General features: G+C 40.3%; 2 protein-coding genes across 4 annotated transcripts in view; one reads left to right on the forward strand and one right to left on the reverse strand.

Moving 5' to 3' along the window:
* dnah3 (dynein axonemal heavy chain 3) overlaps nucleotides 1-1932 on the reverse strand; it is a 208567-nt gene extending 206635 nt beyond the window's left edge. Inside the window, exon 1 of the mRNA XM_043712084.2 lies at nucleotides 1797-1932. The gene's annotated coding sequence lies outside the window, so the exon portion shown is untranslated. The remainder of the gene's footprint in view (nucleotides 1-1796) is intronic.
* Nucleotides 1868-22804, forward strand: LOC122560884 (lipid droplet assembly factor 1-like). 3 transcript variants are annotated; one of them, XM_087997632.1, is made up of 6 exons: nucleotides 1868-2025; nucleotides 7606-7706; nucleotides 8000-8153; nucleotides 13501-13669; nucleotides 20262-20400; nucleotides 22344-22804. In XM_087997632.1, exons 3-6 carry the CDS (start codon nucleotides 8037-8039, stop codon nucleotides 22432-22434), a joined length of 516 nt encoding a protein of 171 aa, XP_087853758.1. In that variant the 5' UTR covers nucleotides 1868-2025; nucleotides 7606-7706; nucleotides 8000-8036; the 3' UTR covers nucleotides 22435-22804. The 3 variants fall into 3 exon arrangements, with proteins under 3 accessions (XP_087853758.1, XP_043568023.2, XP_043568024.2); XM_043712088.2 differs by lacking the exon at nucleotides 7606-7706 and having other exon boundaries at nucleotides 1882-2025; XM_043712089.2 differs by lacking the exons at nucleotides 1868-2025; nucleotides 7606-7706 and adding an exon at nucleotides 2170-2319.
* The last annotated feature ends 433 nt before the right edge of the window (nucleotides 22805-23237 follow it).

Below are 23237 nucleotides of genomic sequence, written 5' to 3' on the forward strand. Positions count from 1 at the left end.
TATCAAGTTTGCACACATGCAAACACACTCTCTCTCAAGTGCACTCACATGCAGACACTCACTCATTCTCTCTCCTGCACGCGCACACACATAGAAATCTATGGGGTGGATTTGTATTTGCAGAATTATATTTGCAGACACATTCTATTTTGCTCATAAAATGCACAACCTGTAGGCAGTCAATGCAAACAGTCAATCCATATAATATTTTGTAAATTCCACTTTGGAAATAGAATCAGTGTGACTCAAGATTGGGATACAAACAGACTCTGACCTCACACTTTTAATGCATTGTCTGAGCTAAGATGTCACCTTTTGTTAAAAAATCTTAAATTATCTTGAGAATGTGACTTAGAAGTAGTTCTGGGATTTACATATTAATGAAGCGAAACCTGTAACCCACTCTAAAAGATGAAAGACTTAACAACAATCTCAGTTTATTAAATATATCATTTTACTTGCATGACACTATAATCTTTTGCTATAAATTCTATGTCTTACTGCTTCACAGTCACCTGAAGGAGGAGCAGCGCTCCGAAAGCTAGTGCTTCCAAATAAATCTATTTAATCAAGGTTTTCCATCCATGATCATTGCAGATGTTTCCTTGCATTATGTGGTTGTTGGGGACAGGTGTACATGGCTCCATAAAGAATACAATGGCCAGACATGAATGGGTCAGGAGGTGCCCAACATAAGTAGTGCAGGTCACCTACATAGGCAGCAATGTCTATGATGTGGTGAATAAAGATGCAAAATAAATAATTTGTGGTAATTCCAATATCTGCTTTGTTTTTTTCTTATTTTCAGGCCAAGAAAGAATAAGAGAACAATAGCCATTGTTCAAAGGGGACCAAGAGATAAATCTTTGAAACTAGGTAGCATTTTTTACTATTCATCTCCAGGAAAAAACTTTTAAAAGTTATGTGGTTTTAATCATATAAAAAAACCTAGTGGCAGTACTCATCTAATTGCCTGGATTACAAATATTTATTTTACTTGAAAGTAATTTACTTTATATATAAATGTAGTTCAAAACTTGTCTTGATAACCATAAGATGCTATATAAATTCAAAATATTCAAAGATTTTGCCTTCAGGTTATAAGCTAGTTTCAGTCATCTTCCAATAGGAACAGATTTTATGAGGCTGCAATCAATTATTTTCCATCTACACAGGATCATGGATATGTAACAAAACAAAACAAAACTGTTGGGGCTAGGGTAATTTCAGATGGTGCAGTGTTGCAGTTCATCTTGGTGTCACACACCAGCCCACAGATGATGTTGCCATCTCCCTCAGTGGTAAGGGGACACTGTGGAGGTCATGAAGAGTGAAGATTCATAAATTGGTTTGAAAATTGGGAAGCAATAAAAATTAATTCTCAAATGGAATGAAAATGGGGCAAATGAGTGAGAATTCTTAAGTATAAAGAGGAAACTGGGGTTAATGAGAGTGACAATTACTGGAAGGAAATTAAAAGAAATGGGAGTGGATTCCCAAATGGGTGGTAAGGGCCAGGGGATAAGAGTGAGAATTAGTGAGTGAGAGGAAACTGGGGGAACTGAGAGTGAGAATGAGTGAGCAGGAGGAAATTGAGGGAAATGAGAGTGAGAATGAGTGAGTGGGAGGAAACTGAGGGAAATGAGAGTGAGAACAGAGAAAATGAGAATTTTCTAAGCAAATACTGCCTCGAATTAGTGCCATCAGAGAGAAAAAAGTGTCCCCTCTGCTTTACAGGGCACAACACATCAAGAACAAACAGAATGGAAAAGAAAATAATGATATTCCTGCCGTACTCTGAGCTCTCTCGAGCAGCAAAACACATTCGTCCGTCCCTCGGAATCCGGAACACTTCAGCTTCCGGGACTCGGGATGCATTTCAACTTTTCGTTTTCTTCATCGGTTTGTGTCCAAGCGAAATGAGCGGCGGGTATACGCGGGGGGATTAGAGCGGATCGTTCACCCCACCCCCCATCACTTCCCCACAGCCCAAGGCCGCCGCAGCCACCCCGAAGGAGGAAGGAGGTGGGTTAGATGTCGATTTTATGAGGCCGAGGATCTGAGTGACTCCTTTCGGGCGGTAACGCTGTCTGCCCCCGGGCACTATCCACCGTCATCCCCAGGCCCCGGAGCCGGTTGCTAAGGGAAGGGGGGGCTACCTCCCCGTTGCTATGCGGGGCCCAGCTCTGGAGGATGCATCCAGCTCCTGAGCAGATGCCCTGGTCACAGGGAGATTGATGACGAGAGTTTTCCTTTTTTAAAATGGACCGGTGGGAATTGATAGAAACAACAAGGCTCTGGAGTTTACAAGAGTCAGAGGTAACGTGATTGAAAGATACGAGATCCTGAGAGAACTTGTGGACCATTTCGCCTTGTGGGAGAATCTAGAGCTAGGGGTCACTCATTGAAAACTGAGCTTTAAAAATGGGTGTGAATGTCTTTGGAATTCCTTTCACCAAAAGGTAGTGGATGCAGAATCCTTACATTTTTTGAGGGATAGGTAGGTGGATATATGATGACCAAGGGGATGAAAGATTATTGGAGTTATGCAGGAATCAAGAGTTGAAGTTAAAATCCAGTCAGCCATGTTGGAGCGTAGGAGGTTGAGGGGTGACCTTATGGAAGTTTGTATAATCATGAGGGGTATGGAACGGGTGAATAGCCAAGGTCTTTTCCCTAGGATGGGGGATTTCAAGACTAGGGGCCATATTTTCCAGGTGAGAGGAGAAAGATTTTAAAAAGACGAGAGGCAATTATATCACACAGAGAGTGGTTCGTGTGTGGAATGAACTTCCAAAGAAGCGGTGGTTGTGGGTATGGTTAGAATATTTAAAAGATATTTGGGTAAGTTCATGAATAGAAGAAAGTGAGGACTGCAGATGCTGGACATCAGAGCTGAAAATGTGTTGCTGGAAAAGCACAGCAGGTCAGGCAGCATCCAAGGCTCATGCTCGAAACGTCGATTCTCCTGCTCCTTGAATGCTGCCTGACCTGCGCTTTTCCAGCAACACATTTTCAGCTAAGTTCATGAATAAGAAATGTTTGGAGGGATATGGGCCAAGTGCAAACAAGTGGGACTAGTTTAGTTTATGGTTAGCACGAACAAGTTGGACTGAAGGATTTGTTTCTGTGCTGTACATCTTTTTTACTCTATGATCTTATTGAATATTTAAAGTGCCAAGTTAATGGTAGGACCCTAAAGAGTGTTGTCAAACAGAGAGACTTTGGGGTTCAAGGACATAGTTCCTTGAAAGGTGTGGTGAACCAGTGTTTACCACAGGTGGATCTGTTGGTAAAGGAAGTTATTTGGCATGCTTGCCTTCATTGATCAGAACATTGAGTATAGGAATTGGAACGTCATGTTGTGGTTGTTGTTGGAATGTTGTGTACTGTTCTGGTTGCTCTGCTATAGGAAGGATATTATTAAATTAGAAAGGATGCATAAAAGATTTACAAGGATGTTACCAAGACTGGGGGGCTTGAGTTATAAGAAGAGGCTATATTGGCGAGAACCTTTTCCTTTGGAGGGTAGGAGGTTGAGGGGAGAATGCGGGAAAATGGGATTGAAAAACCTATCATCCATGATTGAATGGCAGAGCAGACACGATGGACTGAATGGCCTAATTTCTGCTCCTATGTCTTATGGTCTCTGTAGAGCTTTATAAAATCATTAGGAGCATTAATAAGGTAACTGTTTTACTGAAACTAAACCAGCAAAAGCTGGAATAACAAAACCTCTATGCTAAGCCTCCTGAGAATTGACATTCAGCATTTGCTTCTTTCTTTAGATTTTCTGTAAAATACAATCTGAAATATTAACTTCTATATTTCCTTGACAGAAACTGCCTGACCTTTCCCATGCTTATATAAAAGCAAACTACTGCAAATGCTGGAACTATGATAGAGAAAGTGCTGGAGAAACTCAGCTAGTTCTTTTCCCTAGGGGTGAGGGAGTTCAAAATTACATGGTATAATTTAACGGAGAGGGTGGAAAGATTTAAAAGCGACCTGAGGGGCAACGTTTTTCTCGAAGAGCATAGTTCATATGTGGAATGAATTGCCAGAGTTTGGTATGGGAAACTTGGTCGTCTTGGATGAATTGGAGCAAAGGATCTGTTTCCATGCTCTATGACTGTATAACTAAGCTTGTTGTGTTGCATCATGGATTATACATTTTTGGAAAGGTCCTAAATATAACAAATGCAAAGTAGCTATAACTTTAACTTTCACACGTACTGCAAAACAGCTCATGTTGTAAGGGCAATGAATTTCTAAAGTGTGTTTAGAATTATTTTATGACAAAATTTTCATTAGAACCAAGAAGGAAACATACTATAAAAAATCCAGTACTGGTATCATGCCTGAATTAATTAATAATTTGATGGTAAGTGAGTTTAACATTAAGTTTAAGAAAGATACAAGCAACAGAAAGCCTTGGGGAAACTTAGCAGATCTGGTAGCATCTGTGGAGAGAGAAACAGAGTTAATGTTTCAAGTCCGACATAATTCTTCTTTGAAAATGTTAACTGTTTCTCTCTGCACAGATGCTGCCAGACCAGCTGAGTTTTTCCAGCACTTACTGTATCTATTTCATTTTTCCAGCATTAGCAGTAGTTTGCTTTTATACAAGCATGCGAAAGGTCAGTCAGTTTCTGTCAAGGAAGTAAAGAAGTTAATATTTCAGATTGTATTTTACAGAAAATCTAAAGAAAGAAGCAAATGCTGAATGTCAGCTCTCAGGAGGCTGAGCATAGAGGCTGTATCATTCTAGCTTTCACTGGTTTAGTGTCTGTAAAACAGTTACTTTGTTAACATGTGGAGGTGCTGGTGTTGGATTGGGGTGGACAAAGTTGAAAGTCACAACACCAGGTTATAGTCCAACTCATCAGTCACCAGTTCCAACGTGCCATAGCAAGAAACTATAATGACCTCCTCAGGAGACAGACACAGGATACGACCGATTATCCAGTACTTCCCATGTTCTTAACAGCCTGCAACACAGTATTGATGAGGATAAGCACCTTTCCAAGATCTTTCCTACTCCTCCACTTCTCACCTTTGAACAACTGCCAAACCTTAAACAGACCATTGTTCTCAATGAACAGCCCAGCCTTCAGGAACAACATTGACCACAACACCACACAACCCTGTTGTGGCAACCACTGCAAGATGCGTCAGAGTGTCAACATAGATACTACCTTCCACTTGTGGACTCCACCTACCACGTGCACAGCAGGTACTCGTGTCTCAGATGTGTCTATCTCATATGCTGTAGGCAAGGATGCCCTGAGGTGTGGTACATTGGTGAGACCAAGCAGACGCTACAACAGATGAATGGACACCGTGCAACAATCACCAAGCAGGGATGATCCCTCCCAGTCGTAGAACACTTCAGCAGTCAAGGACATTTGGCTTTGGATCTTTGGGTGACTGTCATCCAAGATGGACTTCGGGATGCAACAATATAGAGTCATCGAGCATAGGCAGTGCCATGCCATGACAAGCAACATGAATTCGACTGGGACAACACTACTATTATAGGACAAGGAGAAAGTGAGGTCTGCAGATGCTGGAGATTAGAGCTGGAAATGTGTTGCTGGAAAAGCGCAGCAGGTCAGGCAGCATCCAGGGAACAGGAGAATCGACGTTTCGGGCATAAGCCCTTCTTCCTGAAGAAGGGCTTATGCCCGAAACGTCGATTCTCCTGTTCCCTGGATGCTGCCTGACCTGCTGCGCTTTTCCAGCAACACATTTCCAGCTATTATAGGACAAGCCAAACAGAGAACAGCCAGGGAATTCCTAGAGGCATGACACACATCCATAGATTCAATCAACAAGCACATCGACCTGGACCCAATATACCGACCACTGCAACGGACAGCTGGAACTGACAACTGGAAGCGGCAGATTCAAACCACTACAAATGCGGGAGGAAAGATTACAGAAGCGCTTCACAGGAGGCTCCCAAGCACTGAGGATGTCACCCAGACAGGGGATGAAATGTCTGCAACACAAATTCCCAGCTCGGCGAACAGAACCACAACAACGAGCACCCAAGCTACAAATCTTCTCACAAACTCTGAATTTATAAACCTCTTAGCCTTCTATTTTCAAAGCTTGGGATGAATAACTATTTGTTATCTGTGAGCTGTGCTAAACAAAATTTAAGAAAAAAAGGCATGTTATTTTATTTGCTTGGAAATTCATAACCTTTCCATTTATTGTGGAATAAACCTCCAGATATATACTTTTATTCATTTATAATATTATAGTTATAAAATTACAAGTCTATTGTCAGTGCTGAAATGGTATACTTTGCAAATTAAGAAATGTTCTAAGGTTTGAGAAAGCTCCCTCAATAAATTTTCTGTTCATTTCATTCATTTGGATCCCCCCAAAGCCCAAGTTTATCTCCATTTATCTCGAGACTCCATTTAATCTCTTAAGGCCTGTATAATTCTGCTAAAGCTGCACTATTACCCCCTCCAGGGCAGTACATTCTTCCCAAGTTACCATAGCCAAAGTTGAAGATGATAGTTTGAATGGGTTCCAAGTCTTTATACCATTACAGCATAAATTCTTCCAATTTGTAGTCAAACTCTTTGTGATAAAGTCCTGCATTTCACAAACGTTCTTGATGTCTTTCTGTCCCTATGTACCAACTCACCTGGACTTCTCAGTCCACTAAATATTTACATTTTGGGTTAGAATAGAACTGCAATTTATTGTCATGTGGATTTTTACCAAAACAAATACAGTGAAAAGTTTTATAACTCGCCATACCATGGTACCTAAATTAGTGACAGAAATCATAAATAAGAAGAAAAAGAAAATAGAAGTTCATCATAGTTCAGTTAATGATTCCTTGACTCCTTGCTTCAGGGTGCGCCGGAAAACTGGGACCAGACCTCCATACCGCGACTAGACCTTCATGCCAGCTTGTATAGGTCTCTTCAAGTTCAATTCTTTCTGCTTGCTTTTGTTTGCTTTACTGGAGTTTTTCCTTTGATGGGTACATACAATGTATGCATTGAAACAGATACCACTTTGAGTACTTCTCTTTTGTTTGTGGGTTTAACCATTTGTCATTCAAACCAATTTACAAAGGTGAATTTACTGTTTAGCTTTTCAAATTTTCACTTGTGTAAATTAAAAATCTTGTCTAATGAGTCACTTTCTTGTTCAAATCTAGTATAAACCTCAGGCAAATCATGATCCGTATTCACAATATGTTCCTTTACTGTGAGATGGTAAACAATTTCTGATTTGTTGCTCATCACAAAATCTATTCTCGCTTGTTCTCTCCTATGTTCTGAAATGTGTTGTGGCAAGTAAATATTCTGCAGAATTTAGAGATTTTGTCACCTTTACCAATTCAGCTCCTCTGCATCTCCCAGTCTGATGAAATCTCCCATTATAACCATTGATTTTGCTTTGTGCTTCTCTGCGCTGCAAATTTATACAGCCCCAATATCATTAATGTCAGGAAATCTGTAGACAATTCCTAATTGAATCTTGCATCCTTTACTGGAGTATAAATGTATGGAAGGTCTTGCTGCAATTATCATTTTATTGTGATGGCAAACGATCCTTGTTTTTCCTCAGTAAGTGGAACATGGTGCTCCTGAATGACCAGAAGAGAAATCGTAACATCAGAGGGAAAATCTGTGCAAGCATCTAATGACATTTTTTTTAGGTTATGGGAGGCAGGTTTGAATCATTTGAAAGATTAGAAAAATGTGTTTGTCCTGGTGAACTTATCTCCTTTTGGAAATAGTTCCTCATTTTAAAAGCTTCACAATTTTGATGTCATCGGGTATTAGAAAATAAATACATGAAATTCCCATTTAAGAATATTTCAGAATGTCAGTTTATGTTAACTACTTTTATGTTTTCTCTAACACTAGCATTTCAAGTTATTATAATCCCACTCAGCTTAATTGTGATTCGTAACAAACAAGATAATTATTTGCTTTAAGAATTTTTTTCTTCTATACAGATTTATCTCCTGTCACTGAGGGTCCATCTTGCTGGAAATGAATGAAATGGCGGGTAAAATGTCAAAATCTGAAGGGTTACCATTAGCAAGAGAAATGCAAGACCTTCAAAATCGATTTAATGCAATGATGCATACAATCAGCAGCAACTCAAAGGTATGATATCCTTCATATATGTCATTATTACTTCTGCATTAAGCAGAATCATTAAGTAACGGGTCATGCAGGGTACTTGTAAATTTTAAGAGAATTATGTCATTGTTATGATCCCCTAGAGACCAATATCTTTTTAAAGGATATATCATTTCCCCAATGACTGATTCAGGATCACACAACAAAAATTTTCATGGGTTTTAAGACTTGTACTGTAATAATCAAGCTCAAATCAAAATAGTTATGAAGAATTATACCAGACTCAAGATGTTAACTCTGTTTCTGGCTGTATAAATGTTCCCAAGCCTGTTGAGTTTTTGTTATTAGGCACCTAATACACTAAACCATGGAAAATGTGTGCCCCAGTCAGTTTTTAACAGAGCCAAAAATCCCATTTGGCATCCATATAATTATTATTCCACAGGAGCTTGAACGCATCTATTGCACCATATTCACAGTCAACATAGACTTTTGAGTTTAAAGTCTAAAGCTCCTCCCGGCTCTGACAGGATCTCTTCTTGCTTTATGTTTTCAACAAAGCACCCTTCACTCAACCTTTTGAGCATAATTGAGTGGATTTCCTGTTGCATGGTATCCTCTGGTAATTCACTGGAATTTTTTAAAACTCCTCACAACCCTTTTTTCCTCAGACTCAGGTTCCATCCCCAGCAACCCTCCACTTAGTGATTAACCCAAAGGCATTCCTTAACTTCTGCCTGGCTTAGGAGCACCTATGTGGTTCTCCTCCCCCTGGTCTGATTGCCTGCCACAATCCAAGAATCTGCACATGATATGAAGAGCTGCTGTCTCCTTTGTATCTCGATGTTGGGAAGTTGTTTCTTTCTTTGAGTGGCTTTTGACCTGAGACCTTATCCCTGTGGAAACCAGGTAACATGGGCTTGTCTTCATATGAGGTACCTCTCTACTGCTCCCATTTTACCTTACATGTAAGGAGGTAGCTTAAAACATATCATCATATAACGCTCCACAGTCATAATGCAGTCACAAATTATATGGTATTGAATGAAGGAAATATAATGCCTTTGGCATCAATAACATGTAAAAATATATGAATAATAAAGACATCCCCTATTCAAAGGAAACATTTTAGAGAATTTGGAAAATACATTTTTCCAAGTATTATTCATTAATCCAGAACTGCAGTTGGTGATCCATGTTTACTGAACCAGAAACTGAACTATAACATACAACTTACATACTGGCATGTTTTGTTTTGTGTAGCTAAGCATTATCTGAGTAAAAATGTGTTTTGAACAAGCTGTAGCTTGCCATTTCCTCGGTAACTGTTACATATGTTCAGCCTTGCATAGTAACATACCATTCTTAAAAGGAGTTTAGCTTGAATAAATTATTAATCTTCAATTAGTAAATAACACAAAATTCTTCTTCTAATATTCGAACTTGGCACCAATGTATTTATATAATTCAGAAACTTGATACAAAAGGGTATTGTAATAATCCCATTTAATAATGGGTTGCAGGTTCATAATTCCTTGAGTCTCAGGTAGACAGTGTAGTGATGAAAGCATTTGGTATGCTTGCCTTTATTGGTCGGTGCTTTGAGAATAGGAGTTGGGAGGACATGTTGCAGCTGTACAGGACATTGCTTAGGCCACTTTATTCAATTCTGGTCTCCTTGCTATAGGAAGATGTTGTGAAACTTGAGAAGGTTCAGAAAAGATTTGTAAGGATGTTGCCAGGGTTGGAGGGTTTGAGCTTATAGGTAGACACTGAATAGGCTGGGGCTATTTTCCCTGGAGCATCAGAGTCTGAGAAGTGACCTTATAGAATTTTATAAATTCATGAGGTGCATGGATTGGGTGAATAGTCAAGGTCTTTTCCCCAGGGTAGGGGAGTCCAAAAGTAGAAGGCATAAGTTTAAGGTGAGAGAGGAAAGATTTAAAAGGGACCTAAGGGGCGTGTATGGAATGAGCTGCCAGAGGAAATGGTGGAAGCTGGTACAATTACAACATTTAAAAGGCATGGGTATTGAATAGGAAGTATTTAAATAGATATGGGTCAAATGCTGGCAAATGGGACTAGATTAATTTAGGATATCTGGTCAGCATGGACGAGTTGGGCCAAAGGGTCTGTTTCCATGCTATACATCTTTACGACTCTTATGACAAGTCAGAATCTCATAGAAACATATAAAATTCTAACACGACGAGATAGGGTAAACGCAAGAAAGATGTTCCTGTTGACCAGAGAATCCAGAATCAGGAATCACATTCTCAGGATACATGGTAGGCCGTTGAATACTGAGATGAGAAGAAATTTCTTCACCCAGAGAGTGGGAAGCCTGTGGAATTCCCTACACAAAAGGTGGTTGAAGCCAAAACACTAATGTTTTCAGAAAGGAGTTAGATATATTGCATAGGGCTGAAGGATATGGGAAGAAAAAAGGAACTGAGTGCTGAGTTTGATGATCAGCCATGGTCATATTGAATGACCGGCTTGAAGGGCTGAATCGCCTACTGCTACTCCTGTTTTCTATGTATATAAATTTTCAATTGTATGATACGTATGTATAAAATATACATGATTAAAGTTGAATGAATATATTGTGAAATTATATACCTTTAAAGTTTCTTGTCCAGCTGGAATAAAGCTAAGAAATCTGCCTGTTCAACATCATGAAATGGAAAACACATTCACAATTCACTATTTTGTTCACAATTACCTGTTGTTTAATTTATTTGCTGGAAAATCAAAATCCTAATGAACTGAGTCAATTAACTCAACAATTCTCAGAAACAATGGCTACAGCACAGAAGAAGACAATTCAGCCCATCTTTGAAAGAGCAATCTATGTAGTGCCCAACCCCGCCTTCTCCATGTCGCCCTACATATTTTTCCTTCTTAGATGATAATCCACTTTCATTTGCTTTGGTGGAACCTGCCTCCACCACACACTCAGACACCACTTTCCAGATCCTAAGCACTCTCTGTGAATAAGTTTCTCCTCGTGTCTTCATTGTTTCTTTTGCCAATTACCTTAAATGTGTTTGACTGCTTTCCTTCCCGATTGGTACATTGATGGGAAATGTTTTTTCCCTGCTCTGCCCACATTCCTGATGAATTTTGAAAACCCCATCAAATCTAATTACATTTTGATTCTGGGTTCCTTCCAGCTTTTTAGTATATTCCTATTAGTTGATATTTCTTGATTATAACAGACTTTTATCTAGATGTTTATTGGATGTATATATGAATATGTATTCTATGAATAATCCAGCAGTTTTGGATTGAAAGAAAAGAGTTAAACTGAGTAACACTGAACTCTTGTTTGGTATTTGAGACTGGACATCTCCCCATCAGAAGTTAGCTGAGTTATTATAGCTTTGGAATGCTGATTGAGTTGGAGAAAGTGTCAAATTCAGTTTAAAATTAGCCTAACTAAAGATAGCTGTGTTCACAGTCTTAATTTATCAAGAGCTCAAAGACTCTATCTCTACTTAATTGTGCATTTTGTTAGAGCTCTAAACTGAATCCAAGACAGATTTGTTTTTTGGCCAAACACAAATGGGTGTTATACAGAAGCGTCATTAATTGTATCATATATACTAAAATTAATTGATCAATGTTGCACATTCTACTGTTTTGTCCAAGCTAAGTAGTGGAAGATCAATTCACATTTGTGATTTATAAATCATAAAGGCTCTGTCCCAGCTGGAATAAGCTACTGGACTGACTCATTAATGAGGAGAAAGTGAGGACCACAGATGCTGGAGATCAGAGTCAAAAAGTGTGACGCTGGAAAAGCACAGCAGTCACGCAGCATCTGAGAAGCAGGAGAGTTGACATTGTGCACATAAGCCCTTCATCAGGAATGATCAGCACACTCCTGATGAAGGCCTTTTGCCTGAAAATTTACTCTCCTGCTCCTCAGATGCTGCCTGACTTGCTGTGCTTTTCCAGTGCCACACTTTTTGACTCATTAATGTCTTGAGACCATTACTGATAACTGAAAGCATGGTTTTGTTTTAAATTGCACATAATTTCAGAGTATTGAAAATGATTTAAATGTTTAGTGTAATTTGCTCACTAAATTAAGGCATCTGTTGAGATGTGACAAAATATCCATCAGGTAAAAATCGAAGCAGACTGTTTAACAATAGTATGGTCATTAGAGAAGCAATTCCCAAAGCACTTCACAGGAGAATGATCAGACAAAAAGGATTATCAAGACTAAAAACAAAACCAACAGTCAGCTCATTGGTTTAGAGGTATGATTCTCACTTATGGGTTATGCTGTGAACCAGTATGTGAGAGGTCTCAGATTCAAATTGAAGACCAGCCTGGTTGCAGCATTGTTTGTCACTTCATTGCAAGAGGGTTTCAGTGCAGGAAGTAGGAAGTTTACCTGCAGCTGGACATGATCTTAGTGAGACAAGATATGGAATATTGTATGCAGATTTTGTCTCCTTTAGCTAAAAAAGATTATTTGTCATAGAGGGAGTGCAGCAAAGGTTCATCAGACTGATTTGTAAGATCCCAGGATTGAGTTATGCAGAGTGTTTGGGTTGCAAGTAGAGATCAAGTTAGGAGGAGTGTTTGGATTATGATGAGAGATTTGGGTAATGGGGAGAGATTAGGTGGACTGGGCCTGCATTCACTGGAGTTTAGAAAAATGAGAGGGGATCTTATTAAAGCTTATCAAATTCTGACAAGGCTAGACAGACTAGGGTGATGTTTCCCCTGGCATGTTAGTTCAGGGCAGGGGTATCAAGAAAAGAGGGTCATAGTCTCAGAATACAGGCTAACTAATTTAGAACTGAGATGAATAGAACTGGTGAACCAGCGGAATTCTCCACCACAGAAGGTGTTTGAGGCAAAGTGCCTAAATGTAGCTAAGAAGGAAATAGATTACTAGACACTAGCAATGTCGAGGTTTTGGGGAAAGTGCAAGAGTATGGCATTAAGATGGAGGATCAGCCAAGATCATATTGTATGGTGGAATAGGCTCAATGGTTGAAAGTTCTTTCGTTCTATGTTTCTATATGAAGAGAGTTGAAGAAAAATAGGATTTCAGAAGGTTTCAGCGACGAAATTCCACAGTTTAGGGTTAGACAACAAGTTATGGACAGCAAAAATGGGACAAAAAGATTTCAGTGTGCATGAGCTGAAGGAACACATGACCCACCCCATGGCAAGAATGAGCATGAGAATTTTAAATGTCTACAGTTAGGTAGTTGCGAATGTGTCTCATGTTAAATTGGGAACTAATCATATAATTGTTTTCCTTTGGTAAACTGAAGTTCTATGATCCCAACCGTACAAAGAATGATTTCACCTCCTAATCTCTGTTAATCTGTCGGTTTTGCAGGTTGCAGCTTTCATGAGCACCTCTGTGGGTCAGTACCTAGATGATCACCCTTTCCTTGCATTATTGTTATTGGTGTTTACCATAATGGCAGCCGTGCCAGTTGGTTTATTCCTGATTTTCGCAGTGATTACATCTCTCTTGGCCTGCGTTGGTTTCATTGTGATGGAAGGTACTGAATTCCATGAAAGGTTTATTTATATAACTACATTATTAAAACCTGCTATGTCATAATTCTGTTTATTATTAAACTTGAGGTGACAGTGTGGAATTGTGCATGGGTGGCTATAGTATCAGTGAACATTTCCAAATATAAGAATGGATATGCTCAAATTTTCTAGGTCCATCTGTTTTTATTCCCTTAACAAAATTGCTTAAAAAATGAAAACAAAAGTATTGGGTTAATCTGATCTGTCATTTAGTTGCATGTGGGGAGTATTGTTTGTCTCATTTGGGGCCGTGGAAGATGGGTTCTGAACCAAGTAAACGCATAGCATCTGCCTAACAGATTAAATATAATCCTCTGGTTGGAGAGCTCCTCATTCTAATCATTCTCATTTTTTAGTGAAGAATGGTACACTGGAATTTCCCAAGGTTTGTCATCAAGAAAACAATTTCTATTTTGATATAGAGTCACACAGCACAGAAACGGACCTTTCAGTCTAACCAGTCCATGCCGACTCTAACCCAAACTAAACTAGTCCCACCTGCCTGCACTTGGCTTAGATCCCTCCAAACATCTGTTATTCTTGAACTTATCTAAAGGCCTTGTAAACTTTGTAACTGTACTCACATCCACCACTTCTTCTGGAAGTTCATTCCACACATGAGCCACTCTCTGTGTAAAAAAAAAAAATGCCCCTCATGGCCTTTTTAAATCTTTCTTCTTCGGAGCCACTTCGGAGCAGCGAGAGGCAGGAGCCGGGAGGAGGTGACGTTGGTGCAAGGTGATTGTCGGGAAGGCCGGTAAGTATATTTAAACTTCTTGCCTTCAGGCCAGCGAGGGAGGAACGAGCAGAGGACTTCTGGGAAGGGTAAGTAGAACAGTTTATATTTGCGTGGTTGCGTTACCTGAAACACTACTTGGGTAGTGTCTTCCACCCATCCTCCTCCTCTAACCTAAAAAAAAAGTTGTGGGAGCCAGATTGACAAGGTAAGGTAACTAGTTTATTTCCTAATCTTTTTTTTTAGTAGTCACTTCGGGAGTTAGAATAGTGGGAATGGAGTTTAGGGCAGTGGAATGTACCTCCTGCAGAATGTGGGAAGTAAGGGAAACCATTAGTGTCCCTGCTGACTACATCTGTGGGAAGTGCACCCAACACCAGCTCCTCGAAAACCGCGTTAGGAAACTGGAGCTGGAGTTGGATGAACTTCGGATCATTTGGGAGGCAGAGGGGGTTATTGACTGGACTTACAGAGAGGTAGTCATTCCCCAGATAAAAGAAAAAGACAGATGGGTGACAGTTAGGGGACAGAAAGGGAACCGGCAGGCAGTGCAGAGATCCCCTGTGGCGTTTCCCCTCAACAATAAGTATACCGTTTTGGATACTGTTGGGGGGGATGACTTACCAGGGGAAAGCAGTGGGGCACCTGCTGCTCAGAAGGGAAGGGGGAAGAGGAGCAGAGCAGTAGTCATTGGGGACTCGATAGTTAGGGGGACAGATAGGTGGTTCTGTGGGGGCGAGAGAGACTCCACGGTTGGTGTGTTGCCTCCTGGTGCCAGGGTCCGTGATGTCTCTTGATCGTGTTTTTGGGATCCTTCACGGGGAGGGAGAGCAGCCCCAAGTCGTGGTCCACATTGGCACCAACAACATAGGTCAGAAGAGAGCTAGGGACTTGAGGCAGAAATTCAGGGAGCTTGCATGGAAGCTTAGAGCAAGGACAAACAGAGTTGTTTTCTCTGGTTTGCTGCCCGTGCCACGTGCTATTGAGGTGAGGAATAAGGAGAGAAAGGAGTTGAACACGTGGCTACAGGGATGGTGCAGGAGGGAGGGTTTCGGGTTTTTGGATAATTGGAGCTCTTTCTGGGGTAGGGTGGGACCTCTACAAGCAGGATGGTCTTCACTAAATCAGAGGGGTACCAATATCCTGGGGGGAGAAATTCGCTAAAGCTATTAAGGTAGGTTTAAACTAATACAGCAGGGGAATGGGAACCAAAATTGTAGGACAGGTACATAAGAGGATGAGAGTAGGGAGTTCCAAAATCAAGTATCTGACACTGGCAAGCAAGAATCTGGTTTGAAGTGTGTGTACTTCAACGCGAGGAGCATCCGAAATAAAGTAGGTGAACTGACAGCGTGGGTTGGTACATGGGACTTCGATGTTGTGGCAATTATGGTGACACGGATAGAGCAGGGACAGGAATGGCTGTCGCAGGTTCCGGGATTCAGATGTTTCAGTAAGAACAGAGAAGATGGTAAAAGAGGGGGAGGTGTGGCATTGTTGATCAGGGACAATATTACAGTTGTAGAAAGGATCTTTGGGGACTCGTTAACTGAGGTAGTATGGGCTGAGGTTAGAAACAGGAAAGGAGAAGTCACCATACTGGGAGTTTTCCATAGGCCTCCGAATAGTCCCAGAGATGTAGAGGAAAGGATAGAAAAGATGATTCTCGATAGGAGTGAGAGAGACAGGGTAGTTGTCATGGGGGACTTCAACTATCCAAATATTGACTGGGATCACTACAGTACAAGTACTATAGGTGGGTCAGTGTTTGTCCAGTGTGTGCAGGAGGGCTTCCTGACACAATATGTTGACAGGCCTACAAGGGGTGAAGCCACTTTAGATTTAGTACTGGGTAACGAGCCTGGCCAGGTGTTAGACTTCGAAGTAGGTGAGCACTTTGGAGACAGCGATCACAGTTCTGTCAGGTTTACTTTTGTGATGGAAAGGGATAGGTGTACTCCACCGATCAACTGTTACAGCTGGGGGAAGGGAAATTACAATGCAATTAGGAAAGATTTAGGAAGCGTAGAATGGGGAAGGAAACTGCAGGGGATGAGCACATTAAAAATGTGGAGCTTATTCAAGGAAAAACTCCTGTGTGTCCTAGATAAGTATGTACCTGTCAGGCAGGGAGGAAGATACAGAACGCGTGAGCTGTGGTTTACCAAGGAAGTGGAATCCCTGGTCAAGAAGGCGGTGGCGGCTTATGTTAAGACAAAATGTGAAAACTCAGTTAGGGCACTTGAGGGTTACAAGGAGGTCAGGAAAGACCTAAAAAGAGAGCTCAGAAGAGCCAGGAGGCGACATGAGAATTTGTTGGCAGATAGGATCAGGGTTAACCCTAAGGCTTTCCATAGGTATGTCAGGAATAAAAAAATGACGAGAGTTAAATTAGGGCCAATCAAGGATAATAGTGGGAAGTTGTGTGTGGAATCAGAGGAGATAGGGGAAGCACTAAATAAATATTTTTCGACAGTGTTCACTATAGAAAATGAAAATGTTGGCGAGGAAGATACAGAGATACTTGCATCTAGACTAGAAGAGATTGAGGTCCACAAGGAAGAGGTATTAGAAATACTGCAGAGTGTGAAAATAGACAAGTCCCCTGGGCCGGATGGGATCTATCCTAGGATCCTCTGGGGAGCAGGGGAAGAGATTGCCGAGCCTTTGGCGTTGATCTTCAAATCATCATTGTCTACAGGAATAGTGCCTGAGGACTGGAGGATAGCAAATGTGGTTCCCTTGTTCAAAAAGGGTAGTAGAGACAACCCTGGTAATTACAGACCAGTGAGTCTCACTTCAGTTGTTGGTAAAGTATTGGAAAAGGTTATAAGAGATAGAATTTATAACCATCTAGAAAAGAATAATCTGATCAGGGACAGTCAGCATGGTTTTGTGAAGGGTAGGTCGTGCCTAACGAATTTTATTGAGGTTTTTGACAAAGTGACCAAACAGGTAGGTGAGAGTAAACCGGTTGATGTGGTGTATATGGATTTCAGCAAGGCGTTCAATAAGGTTCCCCACAGTAGCTTATTATACAAAATGCGGAGGAATAGGATTGTGGGAGACATAGCAGTTTGGATCATTAATTGGCTTGCTGAAAGAAAACAGAGGGTTGTAGTTGATGGAACATGTTCATCTTGGTGTCCAGTTACTGGTGATGTACCGCAAGGGTCAGTGTTGGGTCCACTGCTGTTCGTCATTTTTATAAATGACCTGGATGAGGGCTTAGAAGGGTGGCTTAGTAAATTTTCGGACGACACTAAGATCGGTGGAGTTGTGGATAGTGACGAAGGATGTAGTAGGTTGCAGAGAGACATAGATAGGATGCAGAGCTGGGCTGAGAGGTGGCAAATGGAGTTTAATGTGGACAAGTATGAGGTGATAGACTTTGGACAGAGTAATTGGAATGCAAAGTACTGGGCTAATGGTAAGATTCTTGGGAGTGCAGATGAGCAGAGAGATCTCGGTGTCCATGTACACAGATCCCTGAAAGTTGCCACCCACATTGACAGGGTTGTTAAGAAGGCATACAGTGTTTTGGCCTTTATTAATAGAGGGATTGAGTTCCAGAACCAGGAGGTTATGCTGCAGCTGTACAAAGCTCTGGTACGGCCACATTTGGAGTATTGTGTACAGTTCTGGTCACCGCATTATAAGAAGCTTTGGAAAGGGTGCAGAGGAGCTTTACTAGGATGTTGCCTGGTATGGAAGGAATGTCTTATGAGGAAAGGCTGAGGGCCTTGAGGCTGTTCTCGTTAGAGAGAAGAAGGTTGAGAGGTGACTTAATAGAGACATACAAGATAATCAGAGGTTTAGATAGGGTGGACAGGGAGAGCCTTTTTCCAAGTATGGGAACGGCAAACACGAGGGGACACAACTTTAAAGTGAGGGGAGATAGGTATAAGACAGATGTCAGAGGTAGTTTCTTTACTCCGAGAGTAGTAAAGGTGTGGAATGCTTTGCCAGCAACAGTAGTAGATTTGCCAAATTTAGGTGCATTTAAGTTATCATCGGACAGGCATATGGACATACATAGAATAGTGTAGGTGGGATGGGCTTCAGATTAGTATGACAGGGCGGCGCAACATCAAGGGCCGAAGGGCCTGTACTGCACTGTAATGTTCTATGTTCTCTCACCTTAAAAATATGTCCCCTAGTCTTAAAATTTCCCCCCCTACGAAACACACCTGGCATTCACCTTATCTAAGCGCCTCATTATTTTGTAAACCTAGCAAGTTTTGAGAAGATTTGTAGCTCAGGTTGATGATAAGTATGTAAGTTAGCTCACTGAGCTGGAAGGTATGTTTTCAAATGTTTCGTCATGATGACTAGGTAACATCATCAGTGAGAGTCTCTGGTGAAGAGCTGGTGGTATGTCTCCATTTATAGGTCTTGATTTTTGATGCTACCAGCAAAACTAACATCATTTACAAGATACCATGCAAGGACTGTAAAAAACACTACGTCAAACAAACTAGCAGAAAACTTGCCACCAGGATACACGAACACCAACTGGTCACCAAAAGACATGACCCATTATCACTTGTTTATATACATACAGACGAAGAAGGACACCACTTTGACTGGGACAACACACACATCCCAGGACTGACGAAACAAAGACACGCACGAGAATTCTTAGAGGTGTGGCATTCTAACCAGAACTCCACCAATAAGCACATTGATTTAGATCCTATCTACCTTCCCTTGAAAAATCGAACCAGAAATGACATCACCCACTTTAAGAAACCAAGACCTATAAATAGAGAGGCGGGACATACCACCAGCACTTCACCAGAGACTCTCACTGGTGATGTTACCATGGTGACAAAAGGTCTGAAAACAAACCTTCAGACTTAGCAAGCTAACTTACATACTTATTTTGTAAACCTCTCTAAGGTCATCTCTCAACCTCCTATGCCCCAGTGAAAAACGTCCCAGCCTTGATATGCATGACTCTTCGGCCCATAGAATTATGCGTTTGAAGGAAGGTTTCAAAAATTGAATGATTTGAATTGGAGTGACAGAAAATCCAAGATAGTACCTATTAGTTTATTTTCAAGGCTTAAATGAAACCTTTAATAGTGAAGTGTAATGAGAAACCTATACATTGCAAAATTTACAATGCCCCTTCTAGTGCAATGCGTATTGTGTAGGGTGGCATGTTGGTTCAGTGGTTAGCACTGCTGCCTCACAGCTCCAGAAACTCTAGTTTGATTCCAGTCTTGGATGACTGTATTTAGTTTGCACTTTCTCCCAGTGTCTGCATGTGTTTCCACTAGGTGCTCCGGTTTCCTCCCACAGTCCAAAGATGTGCAGATTAGGTCAATTGGCCATGCTAAATTGACCATAGTGTGCAGGCTAGGTGGGTTAGCTTGGTGGGGGCGTGAGGGGATAGATCTGGGAGGGATGCTCTTCAGAGGGTCAGTGTGGACCTGATAGGCTGAATGGCCAGCTTCCATACTGTCGGGATTCTATGGATTCTAGTCACATTATCATCAGAACAGCTTCCTATACATTTTAAGTTATTTCATTCTTTGTTAGTCAGTTGCTTAATTCTAGATAGTGTAATTTACTGTTTGTCTCTGTCAAAATATTTTCTTTAAGAAGAAAAGTAATGTTTATCTCTCTGACATAGTGAAAATAAACATTTTACCAAAAGCAATATTCAGACTAAGAGTTCACCTGTCTGCAAGAAATGAATAACATAACAACATAAGTTTAGTTATAATGTCTCCTGCATTGAGGCGGTGTCTGTATAAAACGTTCAGTTGTCTGTATAATTTAGATTATTTTTTAAATTAATTATCTACCAGGTCTGATGCTGTCGATAGGTGGTGTTGTCCTGCTTTGTTTTTTATGTGGACTAGTTCTCATTTCACTGGTCATCACGTCTTTTCTGGCTGTCTGCTTCTTTACTTTCTCCACAACAATGAATTATTATCATAATTCAAGGTATGGACATTTCATTAAATATTTAAATTCTGTTTAATTTCTAAGGAATTAAATGTGTTTATTAAAATTTTGAGCCATTTTAATCTTTGGTGCAACAAAACCTGTATGGAGGATATTTATAATAAGGTATTTGTTTTAGATGCTAAATCTAGTATATATTAATACTAGATAATTAATATCTACTGACGTGCTCAAACATGAAACATAAATTTATTTAATTTTAAACAGTTTGTTTTTAAAAAGCTATTTAGACTCAGGTGGTAGAATTCTTTCTACTGTTGTCTATTCATGAGAAAGTCTGTGTCGACATAATGTACTGTTTGTGTATGAAAATTAGCACAATATTTGACAGATGCTTGAACTTAAGGAAAGGAATTGAATCCAATCCTAGTGACTTTGCTTTTCTGGCCATGAAAGTGATATAACTTCAATAAGAAAGCAAATTGGGTAAGGTATAAAAATCAATCTCCCATTTTACTATCACCCATTTGGAATTAATGTCACAAAACTAAATTCATCCCTGAGAAGTTTAGACAATGTCCCTCTCTCTGATATCTAGGGAGAACGCAAAGTTTGCAACAATATTAAATCGTAGGCTAATCCATTGGGGGATTGATTTGGGTCAAACCGAATTCCAGTTTTAACTTCAGTCGTTCATGACAAACAAATCAGTCTAGATACCACAGGAAAAGCATATGGATACCATAGGTAACATATGGCATGAAACAAGACCACAGGATCAGGAGTAGGCCTTTAAGCCTATACTCCATTTAGTGATTTGCATAACTCTACATGCTCATCTGTGTCCTGTATTCATTAGTCCAAATATTTCTCACTCTCAGTTATAAAATTAATCATCTTATATAGCATCAGTTGTTATTTGTGAAACAATGTTCCAAACTTTAATCACCTCTTGTCTAGAAGTGTTTTCTAACTTCACTTTGACAATGCACACTTGTCCTAGATGCTCAACCAGCTGAAAGTTTCTGTATATCTAACCTGTGCATTCCCTTTAATATCCTGAAAATCACACTTCAACTTTCTAAATTCAAGCATTTATATTGCTAGATTTGTGCAGCTTATCAAGCTTGTAAGATACCTGATTTGAACTTTTATTTACACTTTCAAATATACACTTCCATTCACTTGCCTTGTACCTTGCCCTGAGCCAATCGCAGTTTAGAGACTAAATGGACACTGCACACATCTCCTATGTCCTCAAAAAGCCATCCAGTGAAACCATTCGGATTTGCCAGCTGCCTCTTGGTGTTCGGTGGTGGTGGGTGTTGTCATATTGGTCTCTTATTGTCAAGTACTTTGTGTCTGATTGAAGGACTGGCCTCAAGGTTGGTGGGAATGGATTGCTGAAAGCCAACCTGCTGCCCATGCCTCAAGCACCCCATGGTGACCTTATCCTGCCTTCACTCACTATGGCTACCTGCTGTTCCTCCATGATCCTGGGTGTAGTACCATCAGCAGCCACTGCTCAGGCTTGTGTCAGCAACATGAAGAGCTGCCAATCTTGGATTGGCTGACTGCTTCTTGCTAGGCAAGTCTTCTGCCTCTGGGGACCTCTCTTGTGGGGAAGGCCAACAGTGGCTAATGACATGTCACAGAGCACTGGATTCATTCAGACCTCCCCTATAGAACTGATGTGGTTCCACACCATTCTCCAACTTGTGGGTGAAATCCTCATTGACTCAACAAAATCCCAACTAGTGTTTTCATGTTAAATTTCCGGTATCTGCATTCTTTTGTCTTTTGGTTATGAGGTAGATTCTAGTGTGTTTGCATCATGGGGAATCATGCAGTTGTTCAGAACCTGTCCAAAACATTAATTTTTTTTCTTCTCCCAATTGTAATTTTTGCTGCATCTAGTAACAGGTTGATAAATTTGGGTTAAATAATTCAGATTGTTGCTAATGTTGTTACCTTTCCCTAAGTGCTCCAAGTAAAGAAGAAGCAGCTGTCGGCTACTCAGCAATTTCACATCCAGATGAGACTGAACCCAAATCCACCCTGAAGAAGGATTAGTTTGCAAAATATCCCTCTAGTTTCTGTTAAGTTGTATTTATGTAAAACGACTGTACTTGCACTAATTTCCTTTCATGAGACGTTCTTTTTGCCTTCGAGTACCTGTTACACTTTTGTAAGCAGCAAATGTTAGTCTTCACAATTTGTTCATCATTTTCATTTGTGTAGTGTCATTTTGAATGAGAAGTTTTGTATACTTTAACCTATGTATTTTACTATAATTACTCTATAACATGGAGACCTGATTATTTGATATAAAAAGACTATACATTATATCTGTATCAGCAATGATTAGAGTCTACTTCTGCATTCTAACTGGTGGGAATGTTCTCGATGTATTAATTAATAAAACAGATACTCAAAGCAATAACAAATGTTTTTGATCCATAGCATATTTTATACATTTTGAAACAGACCTGTTAAAAATACAATTATTTTGTGAATATTTACCCTTTGGATTGCCCTGAATAGAGCAAAGTGGTCTGTTGAGTTACAACTTACGAAATCTGGGCTTGAGAGAATGATAGTTTCTGTTCTGTAGTTGTTAACAGTTTGAAGACACTGTAAAGAAAAAAGTAGTATGGAAAGTCTAAGTTTTTATTCATCTATGGGAAAGAATTTATTGCCTGTCACTAGTTGCCCTTGACAAAGTGGTGGTGAGCTGCTGCCTTGAACTACTGCAGTCCACCTACTGTGTCCCACAGTGCCCTTATGGAGGAGATTTCCAGGAGTTTGACCCAGCGACAGTGAAGGAACAAAGGCGAGAAGATGGATAGTGCTGTGAATGAGGATTAGTGCATACA

This window comes from Chiloscyllium plagiosum, unplaced genomic scaffold (genome assembly GCF_037043375.1).
Source record: "Chiloscyllium plagiosum isolate Xiang-an unplaced genomic scaffold, Cpla_swu_hap1 HiC_scaffold_20, whole genome shotgun sequence".
In the NCBI taxonomy this organism is placed as follows: Eukaryota; Metazoa; Chordata; class Chondrichthyes; order Orectolobiformes; family Hemiscylliidae; genus Chiloscyllium; species Chiloscyllium plagiosum.

What these genes read in the sequence shown, in the direction of transcription:
- LOC122560884 (XM_087997632.1), top strand. Translation starts at nt 8,037, where the DNA reads ATGAATGAAATGGCGGGTAAAATGTCAAAATCTGAAGGGTTACCATTA. An exon ending in CAATCAGCAGCAACTCAAAG is followed by an intron (nt 8,154 to 13,500) that starts GTATGATATCCT and finishes TCGGTTTTGCAG; the next exon opens with GTTGCAGCTTTCATGAGCAC. An exon ending in AATTATTATCATAATTCAAG is followed by an intron (nt 20,401 to 22,343) that starts GTATGGACATTT and finishes CCTTTCCCTAAG; the next exon opens with TGCTCCAAGTAAAGAAGAAG.